This window comes from Lampris incognitus, chromosome 11 (genome assembly GCF_029633865.1).
Source record: "Lampris incognitus isolate fLamInc1 chromosome 11, fLamInc1.hap2, whole genome shotgun sequence".
Classification (NCBI taxonomy): Eukaryota; Metazoa; Chordata; class Actinopteri; order Lampriformes; family Lampridae; genus Lampris; species Lampris incognitus.
The window spans coordinates 11,668,527-11,682,623 of NC_079221.1; the positions used below are offsets into that span (position 1 = coordinate 11,668,527).

Here is a 14,097-nt window from a genome sequence, read left to right on the forward strand (position 1 = left end):
GGGATTTGGTCGGGTGTGAGGAGTCCTTTTTAAAATTTTAAAACCTTTCCACTAAATGCAGATATGGTATAATTCAGAAATGGTGGAGAAGTCACAGCCAATTATTTTGAAGCTATGCGCACGACTCTGTCCCAACAGTTTTTTCTTCGTGGGCTGTATAATTGAATGCCATACATTTATTGAGAAGTGAGCACACTTTCTATTACAGCTCTGTAGAACTATAACATTGCAACCCTTGACATTCCAAATTTCCTAAGTTGTATTAGAAAGAATAGTCTTTGGTGAGCTTTCTTCTGGATGGTGGTGAAATTGTCTTCCCATTTCAGGGAGGAGGTGATTGTAGTCCTAAGGAATTTGAAATGATCCACTCCCTCTACCACCTGGTTGTTAAAGGCCAGCAGTAGTAGCTCGCCCTGATTTTTATGGAAGTAAACCACACGTTCTTTAGTTTTGTTGATGTTCAGTTCCAGATAGTTATTACTAGACCAGTCGACAAGAAAGTAGACCTCCTTTCTATAAGCCGTCTCATCATTACAGGAAATCAGTCCCACCAGTGTTGTATCATCAGCAAACAGTCATTTTTACAGTGTCAAGAGTGTGAAATACAGTCATTGGTGTATGGGCCCAGACATACCAAACCGACTAGCGGCAACGAAGGCTGACTGTTGCGTTACCTCACGTCGCCTGCCGTCTGGGCCAAAAAGTAGCACGTGAACACACCGCAAAGACTACAGCTGACAGCCAACTAACATGTACATTCTGCACTGATTCGCTAAGCTGAACAGCCAATCAGAGTGATCTCTCTCATTGCTGGGCTCCGCCGATTAAACATGCTGAGTCGGCCAAAAAGCTGCCGACAGGGTCCAACTAGTGCCGACGGTGCAGGACACACCGCAAAAACTAGGGTCATCACAGATGCTCACCGATGGCCTGACATTGGCCGACAGCCAACCGTTGGCCTGGTGTGTCAGGGCCCTATAATGAGTAGAGCAGAGGTGAGAGGACACACCCCTGAGGGGCAGCTGTGCTAATGGTCATCGAGTGTGAAAATCTATTGTTTAATATGATAACCTGTGTTCTGCCCAATAAGAAGATCCGGAGACATAGAGACTGATGGAAACCTAGCTGCAAAAGTTTGTTATATAGCCTTGTGGGTATTATTGTATTAAAGGCTGTGCTGTAGTCAATGAACAGTACCCGAGATCTAGGCGCCTCTAGGTGCTGCAAGATGGAGTGGAGACAGAGAGATATAGCATCATCAACTGACCTATTGGCCCTGTACACAAACTGATTGGGATGTAGCACAGCACTGGACAGATGTTTACATACTATACGCTCGAACACCTTCATTACAACAGATGTTAAGGCAACGGGCCTGCAGTCATTTAAACAGCTAACAATGGGCTTCTTAGGCACAGGAATTATTATCGCAGAGTTAAAGCATGCTAGTACTTTACACTAGTTGATAGACCAATTAAAAATACAAGTCAGAGGGCGCCTGGGTAGCATAATGGTCTGTTCCGTTGTCTACCAACATGGGGATCACTGTTCGAATCCTTGTGTTTCCTCCGACTTGGTCGAGCATCCCTACAGACACAGTTGGCCATGTCTGCGGGTGAGAAGCCGGATGTGGGTATGTGTCCTGGTCGCTGTTCATGGGGGGGGGGGGGAATAGTGTGATCCTCCCACATGCTATGTCCCCCTGATGAAACTCCTCACTGTCCGGTGAAAAGAAGCGGCTGGCGACTCTACATGTACCGGAGGAGGCATGTGGTAGTCTGCAGCCCTCCCCGGATCGCCAGAGGGGGTGGAGCAGCGACTGGGATGGCTCGGAAGAGTGGGGTAATTGAACGGGGGAAAAATAGCAACAAAAAAAAAACAAAAAAAACAAAAACAAAATTCAAGTCAGAACAGAAGCAAGTTCAGCAGCACACCATTTTAAAGTGGCTGAGGACACAAGATCAGGGCCTGCAGCTTTCCTGCTGTTCTGATTGTGCAGCAGACACCTGACCCCATGCTCCCCAATCACAAAAGGTGAACTTAGGGGGGCATCCATTGTAGGCAGACTCTGTTGGTGGGTTGAGGTTTTATCAAAATGACACTAATTTCATCAGGAACCTTAGGGATCATCATTACAGGCTGAGTGTGTGTTATGTTAAATGCATTTTCACCATATAACTCAACACAGGCAATGTTTTCATTTTTATCCTTATTTGTAAAATACACATTTTACCAATACAGACATTTAGTTTTGCTAATACACACAGAATCCTGACTTAATACCTATTTTGACTTTCAAATAACCTTTAGGAAAGTCTTCAATTTTCAGCAGTAATATGAAATAAATGAACACATTAGGGCCCACTGTAGATTAAATGCCTAGCGTGACTGACCTTTTAATAACATGTTCAAAAACGGATTAGCAGGACAGAAGCCATTGGGTCTGCAGTCAGCCCAATTTAAAATAGTGTTTTCATAATGGATGTAGCCACATAAACAAAGAGCATTTGGTACAATATCACAGAGCTCTTCCACAATGAGAAGCCTTATCAGTATTACCATAAACACCGAGGTCTATGACGAGAACAGTTAATCTCACTAAACAATTGGAAATAGAAATTCACTGCATCATCACAGCCAAACAAAATAACATGTCAGCCTGACCTGCTGCCGCCCTGCGATAATGAGCAGAGGTTTTGGTGAACCCATAATTACATTAGTCAACCCTAAGGAAGTTACAAGCAGAGAGGAGGTGAAAGCAAATGTACTGCTTAAAGATAATTATTTTCCATCAGAGCTACTGAGCCGAAGCAGGGATTTTTGTCAGAATCCATTTTCGATAAAAGACTTATTTTGACTTTACGGGGAAGAGAAAAAAGATCTTGTTTATAACATCATGCGAAGTTCTCTGTTCAGAATTTAAAGACTGAACTGATTGGTCCCATGTGGCATCATAAATGGGTCCTTTTTTCTAATCTACTGCTTGTTTTTATTTTCTATTCTACTACTACTTTCGGCTGCTCCCGTTAGGGGCCACGCTGTCCACCTGCATGTCCTCCCTCACCACATCCATAAACCTTCTCTTTGGCCTTCCTCTTTTCCTCGTCCCTGGCAGCTTCATATTCAGCATCCTTCTCCCAATACACCCAGCATCTCTCCTCCGCACATGTCCAAACCATCTCAATCTTGCCTCTCTTGCTTTGTCTCCAAACCGTCCAACCTGAGCTGTCCCTCTAATATAATCGTTCCTAATCCTGTCCTTCTTCGTCACTCCCAATGAAAATCTTAGCATCTTCAACTCTGCCACCTCCAGCTCCGCCTCCTGTCTTTTCGTCAGTGCCACTGTCTCCAAACCATATAACATAGCTGGTCTCACTACCATCTTGTAAACCTTCCCTTTAACACTTGTTGGTACCCTTCTGTTGCAAATCACTCCTGACACTCTTCTCCACCCACTCCACCCTTTCTGCACTCTCTTCTTCACCTCACTCCTGCACTCCCCATTACTTTGAAAAACAGCAGCATTCTATCTTCTATTCTTTTTATTTCTATTCTACTGTGAGATGACAGGGAGATGGTGCCCAAGTACAGTCAGTAACATTGAACAGTTATAAGAGTCCATTTAAAATGTGTCAGAGTTCAGGTGTGATAAGAAAAGTAAATGTATATCGACTCTCTCTGTCTCTGTTCTGTAGTGAGGCATTGGGAGAGTTTATGGAAGGGAGGGGTGCGGTCAGTCCCGGGATCCTCACACTGACCACGGGCCTCAGCAAACCCTTCATGAGGTTGGACAAATACCCAACATTACTAAAAGAACTGGAGAGGCACATGGAGGTTTGTATGTCTGTCTGTCTGCAAATACTTACTAATGCTTTCTTATCTTTTCAGCTGACATCTGTTGTTTTTCTCGTTCAGGAAATTCATCCTGACAAGCCAGACATTCAGAAGTGCATGGCGTCATTCAAGAATTTATCCGTAAGATGAACCTATATTTATTTCATGGTCTCTACACACCAATAGTAACCAGACTCATAGAAATTAAAGTTATAATAACGAAGACAGATTTTTTTGTTTTTTTGTTTTGTTTCACATACTAGCACCAGGTGGCACAGTGACACAGTGGTTAGTGCGGTCGCCTCACAGCAAGAAGGTCCTGGGTTTGAGCCCTGGGATAGTCCACCTTGGGGGTCATCCCAGGTCATCCTCTGTGCGGAGTTTGCATGTTCTCCCCGTGTCTGCGTGGGTTTCCTCCGGATGCTCCGGTTTCCTCCCACGGTCCAAAGACATGTAGGTCAGGTGAATTGGCTATACTAAATTGTCCCTAGGTGGGAATGTGTCAGCTCTGTGATGGCCTGGCAGCCTGGCCAGGGTGTCTCCCCGCCTGCCACCCAATGACTGCTGGGATAGGCTCCAGCATCCCCGTGACCCTGAGTAGGATAAGCAGTTTCGATGATGGATGGATGGATACTAACACCTATTGTGATACCTTTAATGATGCTGGTGTTTGAGCACTCTAAATCCCACTGTTAGCACCTTCCCCACTGCCAAACAAACAGCTACCAGCTTGTTCGGTCATATCTGCTTGTTAGAAACATCAACTTCACCTCTTATTTAAAACTCCCCACTTGCCACCTTATTCCTCTGCATTTGGCTGTTAAGGTGATGGCATAAAAAGTAATGCACACTATCATTTTCCATTAAAACCAATAAAAGGAACAACTACATAATGTTGATTTAGCTATTCATCCGTTGGCTTATTGCTTAAATACAACAGCAATAGAAGGTTTTAAAAAGTACATTTATTAACATGTTTAAACTTCAGAATGATATGTTTAAATGCACAGTAGTTTTATAGAAAGTTGTCTGTCTGTCTGCAATGTGGCAGGCCCAGTGTCAGGAGGTCCGGAAGCGGAAGGAGTTGGAGCTGCAAATCCTGACCGAGTCCATCCGGCTGTGGGAAGGAGACGACATCAGGACCCTTGGCTGTGTGTTGTACATGAGTCAGGCCATGGTCCATAGTCCCGGGGCAGAGGTACACACAGCATCCATCTCCACATCCACCTCCATCTGAACCTCATGTTTTTATCCTGGCTCTACACTGTAACACGTGATGGTGCCTGACAAAGTTTTAATGAGGTCTTGGTTCAAAAGCTGTGAACCTGTCCTTTAACTTTAATTTCATTCATTCATTCATCTTCAGCCGCTTCTCAGGGGTCGGGTCACAGTGGCAGCAAGCTAAGTAGGGCACTCCAGACATCACGTCTCCCCAGCAACACCCTCCAGCTCCTCCTGGGGGATCCCAAGGCGTTCCCAGACCAGATTCAACATGTAGTCCCTCCAGCAAGTTCTGGGTCTACCCGGGGGTCTTCTCCGAGTTGGACGTGCCTGGAAAACCTCCAAAGGAAGGAGCCCAGGACGCATCCTAATCAGATGCCCGAACCACCTCAATTGGCCTCTTTTGACACGAAGGAGCAGCGGCTCTACTCCGAGCTCCCTCCGGATGTCTGAGCTCCTCACCCTATCTGTAAGACTGAGCCAAGACACCCTACAGAGGAAACTCATTTCAGCCACTTGTATCCGCGAGCTCACCCTTTCGGTCACTACCCAAAGCTCATGACCATACGTGAGGATTGAAACAAAGATTGACTGGTAAATTGAGAGCTTTGCCTTCCGGCTCAGCTCCCTCTTCACCACAACAGTCCGGTACAATATCTGCATCTGCCTGTCGATCTCCCGCTCCATCCTACCCTCACTCTTGAAAAAGACCCTGAGATACTTGAGGCAAAAACTCATCCCCAACCTGGAGAAGCAATCCGCCATTTTCTGGTAGAGAGTCATGGCCTCAGACTTGGAGGTGCTAACCATTTCACACTCAGCTGCAAACTGCCCCAGTGCGCGCTGGAGGTCTTGTTCTGATGAAGCTAACAAAACCACATTATCTGTGAAGAGCACAGATGCAATTTTGAGGTTCCCAAAACGGACACACTCCTCACCTTGGCTGCACCTTGAGATCCTGTCCATGAATATCACAAACGGAATCGGAGACAAGGGACAACCCTGGCGGAGTCTGACACCCACCGAAAATGTGTTTGGCTTTGTGCCGAGAATGCAAACACAGCTCTCATTTTGGTTATACAAGGACCGGATGGCTTGTAGCCACTGCTCTGGTACCCCATACTCCCGCAGTACCCCCGACAGAGTGCCCCAGGGTACACGGTTGTAAGCCTTCTCCAAGTCCACAAAACACATGTAGACTGGCTGGTCAAACTCCCATGCCCCCCTCAGCACTTCCACAAGGGTAAAGAGTTGGTCCATTGTTCCACGGCCAAGACGGAATATGCATTGTTCCTCCTGGATCCGAGGTTTGACAATCAGTCGGAGCCTCCTTTTCAGCACCCTAGAGTAGACTTTCCCAGGGAGGCTGAGCAATGTGATGCCCCGATAATCGGAGCATACCCTCCAGTCCCCCTTTTTTTAAATAAGGGAACCACCACCCTAGTCTGCCACTCCACAGGTACTGTCCCCGACCTCCACATGACACTGAAGAGGTGTGTTAACCAAGACAGCCCCACAATGTCCAGAGCATTCAGCATCTCAGGACGAATCTCATCCACACCTGGCACCTTGCCACTGAGGAGCTTTTTAACTACCTCAGAGACCTCTGACAGGGATATGGGTGGGACTCCCCTCAAGTCTTCAGACTCTGCCTCCTCCACTGAAGTGTTCTTTCCATCGCTCGACAACATCCCCCAGTCCGGGTCAACAGTTCCCCTCCCCGGCTGAACACAGCCTGAGTCAAGCCCTGCTTCCCTTTCCTGAGTCGCCGGATGGATTGCCAGGACTTCGTTGAGGCCAACTGAAAGTCTTCCTCCATAGCCTCGCCGAACTCCTCCCACACCCGAGTTTTTGCTTCCGCGACCGCCAAAGCCGCAGCCCTTCTGGCCTCCTGGTACCTGTCTGCTGCTTCAGGAGACACCTGGGCCAACCAAGCCCAAAAGGCCGTCTCCTTCAGCCTGACGGCTTCCCTCACCAGGGTTCTTAGGTTGACACCTCGACAGGCACTTATGACCACAGCTCCTGCCTGCTGCATCTGCAATAGAGGCTTTGAACATGGCCCACTCAGACTCCATGTCCCCTGCCTCCCTTGGGATACACAAGAACTTCTTCCAGAGGTGAGAGTTGAAGACCTCACGGACAGGGGCCTCCACCAGACGTTCCCAGTTCACCCTCACTACACATTTGGGTTTGCCAGGTCTATCCGGCAGCCTTCCCCGCCATCTGATCCAACGCACCACCAGGTGGTGATCAGTTGACAGCTCTGCTCCTCTCTTCACTCAAGTGTCCAAAACGTACGGCCGCAGATCTGATGTTACGACCACAAAGTCTATCATCGATCTTTGGCCTAAGGTGTTCTGGTACCAAGTGCACTCATGAACTACCTTATGTTCGAACATGGTGTTTGTTATGGCCAATCCATGACTCGAACAGAAGTCCAATAACAAGGCACCTCTCGTGTTCAGATTGGGGAGGCCGTTCTTCCCAATCACGCCCTTCCAGGTTTCTCCATTGTTGCCCATGTGAGCGTTGAAGTCCCCCAGCAGAACTATAGAGTCCCGAGGCAGAGCCCTATTCAGGACACCACCGAGAGACTCCAAGAAGCCCAGATACTCCAAACTGCTATTTGGTGCATAAGCACACCCAACAGTCAGAGCCTTCCGCCAAACGACTCGCAGTCATATCGAGGCAACCCTCTCATTCTCCGGGGAGAACTCCAACACGGCGGCGCTCAACCGGGGACTTATGAGTATCCCCACACCTGCCCGGCGCCTGTCACCTTGGCTAACTCCGGAAAAGTAATGAGTCCAGCCCCTCTCCAGGAATTTGGTACCAGAGCCCATGCTATGTGTGGAGGTGAGTCCAACTATATCTAGTTGGTACTGCTCCACCTCCCGCACCAGCTCATGCTCCTTCCTTGCCAGAGAGGTGACGTTCCACGTCCCCAGGACCAATCTGCGATGCCAGAAGTCGGCACGCCCCGGTCCCTGCCTTTGCCTGCTGCCCGGCGTGTATTGCACCCTACCCCAATGCTCATACTCTGCGTGTGGTGGGTCCACGGGGTGGTGGGTCCATGTTGTTTTTTGGGCTGGGCCCCATAGGCCAAGGCCCGGCCACCAGATGCTCGCCGGTGAGCTCCCTTCCCAGGTCTGGCTCCAAGAGGGGGCCCTGGTTTCCCTTTTCCGGGCGAGGTGCTGTAACTCTGCTGGTGTAATTTCATTGGGTTTCTTGGGAATCGCTCTTAGTCTGGCCCCTCCCTTGGGACCAATTTGCCTTGGGAGACCCTACCAGGGGCTATTGCCCCTGACAACACAGCTGCTAGGATCGCCGGGACACACAAACCCCTCTACCACGTAAAGGTGGCGATTATCTAACTTTAATTTGTTATATCATAATGCGGAAATCTGCTTATAACTAATTGATTTTTGTTTCAGTGTTAATTAGCAGCTTCCCATGATGCAGTTACATTAAACACATACCTCTGAGACAAAGAAGAACGAAGGCACGTTATTTTAGTAAAGGTGCACATTTCATCCACTTTTCAGAAAACATAAACTGATTTTCTTAGATTTGAATTAAGGTCATATTTTTGTTTGCTTTTGGTTGTCTTTCATTTTGGTAAATTTCGGAGGCACACCCATGTTCAACACGCAGCCTTGGCCGCCAGGTTGAACTCTGAATAATGGAAAATATTTGTTTGCCAAGTTCTGTCTGAATACTGTCTGTCTGGAGTTAAAAGGTTTTCCTGTTAAAACAGTCAGTGTCCAGTTTTCCGTCTTCTGGAAACCCACACAAAATACAGATACGAGACTAAATCGTCACGCACGTGTGATCGCTGCCTCATTTTGGACAGGATTCTACGTCAGACGAAATGTTTTGTTTGTTTGATATTATAAATTTTATATATTAACTTTCAAATGTTGCCCCGTGTATTTCCTGAAATTGCTTCATTTGAATGTAGCCAGAGTTTAAGGGTGATGTGCAAACTAAACTCATCATTGATTCTGTCTTTCTTTTTCTCTTATTTGCTGTTCTTCTTTTCTCTCTCTCTGTCTCTCTCAGGAGAAATGTGAGCGTTACCTCATGCTCTTCCCCCATGTCCTCCTCATGCTGTCTGCGAGTCCCAGGATGAGTGGCTTCATATTTCAGGTCAGCTGACGCGTCTCTTCCTGCGGACCAACCTCACTTTTCCCTTCCATGTAGGGGGGGCTACATGTTAAACTGTGGGCAAATAATAATACGGCGTTCATGCGTTTTTTCTGGGGTTTTGTTACTGATGTGATAACTTAACTCTGCAGGGAAAGCTGCCCCTTGCTGGCATGGCGGTGACCAAGCTGGAAGATTGTGAAGCCCATAAAAATGCTTTGAGCTCAATGGTATGGTACCTTGGCTATGTGTGTGCACAGGTTTCTATTTGAGTCTGCTTTGTTTTTGTGTTTGATACCTAATGCGTGGCTGGATGGACATGTCTCTGCAGGTACAATGTTTGAGCGTCTCCAAGTGATTTGCAACAACCAGCAAGACCTGCAGGACTGGGTGGAGCACCTGACCAGACAGACCAAACACACCGCGGCCTCCGCACCCAGCCACAAGCCCTCTGCAGTGCCCTGCCACACGGTCTGGAGCCCACGATCACCACAATAATCACACCATACAGCTCGCACTGCTTTTTCCTCAATACAATACAGTGTTGTATGCTGTAGATAGCTCTGAATCATTATTATATTTTATCATGACTTTATTGGATTAGATTTTAGTGTGAACTTGGGCTGCAACTGATGACTATTTTTATAACTAATTAATCAATCAGTTTTCCTATCAATGGATTTATTTTATTTTATCATTTCATCTATAAAATGTCAAAATAATTTTGACTCATGTTCCCAAAATGTCTTAAAACTCTTTAGCCTGACCATCAACCAATTTACATCTGATTATTTTATAATTTTATAATGATATAATTTAGAGAAAGACAAGTAAATCTTACCTTTGTGAAGCTGTAACTGGCAAATGTTTGGTATTTTTACTTGATGAATGACAAACGATTCATCATTATCAGAATTATAATCGATCACTTTTCTTTCAGGTGACTAATCAATTCATCAATGAATTGTTTCAGCACTGTTACGCTGAAACAAATAAGCTGTCGACTTATTCTGTTCTGCTTTTCCCTCCCAGCTCCCATCTCACCCCCTGACTCCGTCCCGGCACGCCGAAGGGAGGGCCATGACAGTGGCTCCAGCGTACCACACCCTGCCCCATCCCTCCTCCCACGGAACTTCTCACAGCACCATGATGTGGGGGCCCGCTGGAGCCCCCGAACAACCCCTAAACCCTGGAGCCTGAGCTGCCTGCGGCCCGCGCCCCCCTTGCGGCCCTCAGCCGCTCTCTGCTACAAGGAGGTGAGGGCCCGCTGCACACAGTATGGACGTCCCTGTGATTGATCTCAGATTTTCTAACTCTCTCTCTCTCTCTCTCTCTCTCTCTCTCTCTCTCTCTCTCTCTCTCTCTCTCTCTTCTCTCTCTCTCTCTCTCTCTCTCTCTCTCTCTCTCTCTCTCTCTCTCTCCTCTCTCTCTCTCTCTCTCTCTCTCTCTCTCTCTCTCTCTCGCCTTTCCCATGTAGGACCTGAGTAAAAGTCCCAAGAGTGTGAAGAAGCTTCTCCCCAAACGCAAGCCTGAGAGGAAGCAGTCCGAAGAGGAGTTTGCCCTGAGAAAGAGTACGTTCACCACCTTAAACGCATTACATTCCTGGTCTTTAACAGCCAAACATTTTCTGTCTTCATTCGGTGTGTGCCGATGAGGGTCATGTTTATTTTGTGAAATGTGCAAACATGTAGATTTCGTTTATGGGACCAGCCCCACGAAGCCCTGACCACTATTTACATTTGGATTTAACGGAGATGTAAAAGCCCTGACCAGCCTGTTGATTCATTTCTCTGCTCTCGTCTTCAGGTACAGCCGCCTTGGAGGAGGACGCACAGATCCTTAAAGTCATAGAAGCCTACTGCACCAGCGCCAAAACCAGGCAGACACTCAACTCCAGTAAGAAAACATACACGCACGCATACGTGCACGTGCATACATACAGAGAAACGTGCACGCATACGAACGTGAATACACACTAGTGGGTTTCCCGTCATGTTTAGAAATGTACAGACAAATTGTAAAATGGCCGCTACTCTCATTGCTACAACGCTGCGTTACTCAAGCTAACTAGTAATCGTTCCGCTGTACATTTGGTTGGCTCACACCGACCAGCCTCACCAGTCATTTTTTTCCCCAGTCCGCTCTCTTAATGCTCCAAGTCTGTTTTCCTGGAATGGCCTTGTTTCTCTGTTGTGTTGGTACGACGCCGCTGGTTGACTATACAACCAACCCGCAAGCTATACGTTTATGCGACCGCGAGCCAGACACATATATAACAGAACAGGATGACAGTCGCCAGTCAAGTTATTTGAGAAGCACATCACTCTTTCCCTGAATTCTGGTTACAGCCCAAGCTGGTGCACGTTTGTATCATCTAGAATGGAACAACTCTTTATTTTCACTAGCCTACTGCTCGGCAGGACTGGAAGAGGACTTAACACCCCTCATATTATAGTTGAAGGTACAACGAGTAGGATTTTCCTAGAAATGAATGTATAGGGGCATCCGGGTGGCGTGGTGGTCTATTTCATTGCCTATCAACATGGGGATCGCCGGTTCAAATCCCTGTGTTATCTCCGGCTTGGTCGGGCGTCCCTCCAGACACAATTGGTTCTGTCTGCAGGTGCGGGTGGGAAGCCGGACGCGGGTATGTGTCCTGGTCACTGCACTAGCGCCTCCTGTGGTCAGTCGGGGCGCCTGTTCAGGGGGGAGGGTGAACTGGGGGGAATAGCGTGATCCTCCCATGCCCTATGTCCCCATGGCGAAACTCCTCAGTGTCAGGTGAAAAGAAGCGGCTGGTGACTCCACATGTATCGGAGGAGGCATGTGGTAGTCTGCAGCCCTCCCGGGATCGGCAGAGGGGATGGAGCAGCAACCGGGACAGCCCGGAAGAGTGGGGTAATTGGCCAAGTGCAACTGGGGAGAAAAAAGGGGAGTAAATAATCCCTCTCAGTCGTCACTTATGACCCACTAGACGCGTGTGTGGCGGGTGTCTGTATCTGCAGAGACCCCATCCTCTGCCTGTAGTCTCTTATTTTGCTGTGTGCGGGGGCGTTTCTGGGCGTTAACCTTTGGGCAGCGGGGACTCTATAAAAACGTAAGCAACCAGGTACCAGATCGAGATCGTAAGCACGCATCCAAGAGGAAGCTACGACAATGGCAAGACGGCGCTGAAAAGACGCAAATATAGCGAGGCGAAACGCCAAGCGGATGAATCTCATTCCAAAACGAGAGTGAATCTGGGCTTGGCTGTCACCCGCTGGCGAGCGCCGAAGGAGAGAGGATGGGGGATGAAGAGCGACGTGGAGTCGGGACTGTCCACTGGGATGCGTTCTGGCTACTGCGGTTGGGGGGGGCGTGTCCTTCTGGCGATATTGCGCCGAGGGGGAGGGGCTAACTTTGAATGTTGCGTTTACAAGCCGCAACCGACAGATCCTACTCGTTCTACCTTTTAAAGGTTTTACTTACACAGTAAAACTGTGAGTTGTTTTATTCCAGGTTTGGAGTTAAGCGATAAAAGGAGGCTTTTTTTGTCCACACACACACACACACACACACACGCTGTTGATGTGTCTGGGTTGTGTTGTTCAGCTCCTGTCTGTACTGCCGATGCTCTGATTCTTTTAACAAAATCTTCTCCTCTGTTTCTCCTTCACTCCTCAACTCTCTGGCATCGCTTCGGTTTGCACACTGACCTTTTCTTTCCCTCCACTTGTGTTTATTTCATCTTTTTTGTTTCGTTTTACCCCCCCCCCCCACTGTTTTTTTTTTCCATGTTGCATCATAATATTTATGATTTGGTCCATGACGCCATCTTGTATTTGTTTCATTGGCTGTGGTGGTTTTGATTTGAAACCTCGTTGTCACGTGACGCTACCTCCCTTACTCCCATACCGTCATCCGCCACTTCCCCCCCACATACCGTACTTGCGCATGCCCCCCCCCCCCATACACTCCCCAACCACCTCCACACCTCTCCCACCCAAACTTCCAACTGCTCCAACCAGCCTGGCAGGGCACCGACCCTGATGCACAACCACGTGCTCGCCGACGTGGACCGGTCCTGCCTGGACTCCCCAGGCCGCCGTAGCAGCATGACGCGGCCGGAGGTGACCTCCGACCTCTCGGAGGACTCTGACTATGACTCCATCTGGACCACCCACAGTTACAGGATGGGCTCGGTGTCGCGTAAGAGCTGCATCTCTCACCAGAACTAAAGCGAAACCTCTGCTCGACGACGCGCTGCCGTGCCGCGGTGGCCACGCAGCACGCCAGCGCGCTTACCTCTTAACCTTCGTTGTATTGAAAGGAAACTAGATTTTAGATGTTTTTACATTTTTATTTTATTTATTTGCTATTTATTTTTTATGATCTTTTTTGGTTAATTTATTTTATTTATCTCCGACACGTTGTTTTGGGTATGTTTTGATATCTCCCTACTGCCTTGACCATTCCCCCTTTTATGTGCCTCCTCTCTCTCCGTAGTCGTCATGCAGTACGTGTTTGCTACTGTGCTAATTTTTCTTGAATGTGCTCGCTCCCCTTGTTCGACCCTACATGTGGGGGGGGGGTGGCGTAGGGGTACCAGTGGGTTAACGGGGCTGGCACAGGGGTACCAGTGGTTAACGGGGAGGGAACAGAGAAACGAGGACCAAGTGTCTCCTGTCTGATATTCAGATGCGGTTCAGGGAGGAGGATATTCAGATGTGGTTCAGGGAGGAGGATATTCAGATGCGGTTCAGGGAGGAGGGTAAGTGTATTTACCGCGCACGTCTTCTTCCTGTGGCGCCTGCGTGAGAGGACGGATGCTCCGGTGTGGCACGTGTATGCTCCGGCAGACACACTCGGTCTCACTTGTAGTCGTGAACACTGCACAATAAACACACACACACACAC

The 14,097-nt window shown here is 48.1% G+C and overlaps 1 protein-coding gene across 1 annotated transcript in view; it reads left to right on the forward strand.

Annotated features, from left to right (window-relative positions):
• Positions 1–13,418, forward strand: part of arhgef7a (Rho guanine nucleotide exchange factor (GEF) 7a) — a 32,370-nt gene extending 18,952 nt beyond the window's left edge. Inside the window, 12 exon segments of the mRNA XM_056289371.1 lie at positions 3,696–3,834; positions 3,916–3,975; positions 4,886–5,032; positions 9,118–9,204; positions 9,354–9,421; positions 9,522–9,672; positions 10,234–10,377; positions 10,380–10,457; positions 10,679–10,772; positions 11,008–11,097; positions 13,209–13,225; positions 13,227–13,418. Coding sequence (XP_056145346.1) covers positions 3,696–3,834; positions 3,916–3,975; positions 4,886–5,032; positions 9,118–9,204; positions 9,354–9,421; positions 9,522–9,672; positions 10,234–10,377; positions 10,380–10,457; positions 10,679–10,772; positions 11,008–11,097; positions 13,209–13,225; positions 13,227–13,418 — 1,267 coding nt within the window.
• Positions 13,419–14,097: the final 679 nt, after the last annotated feature.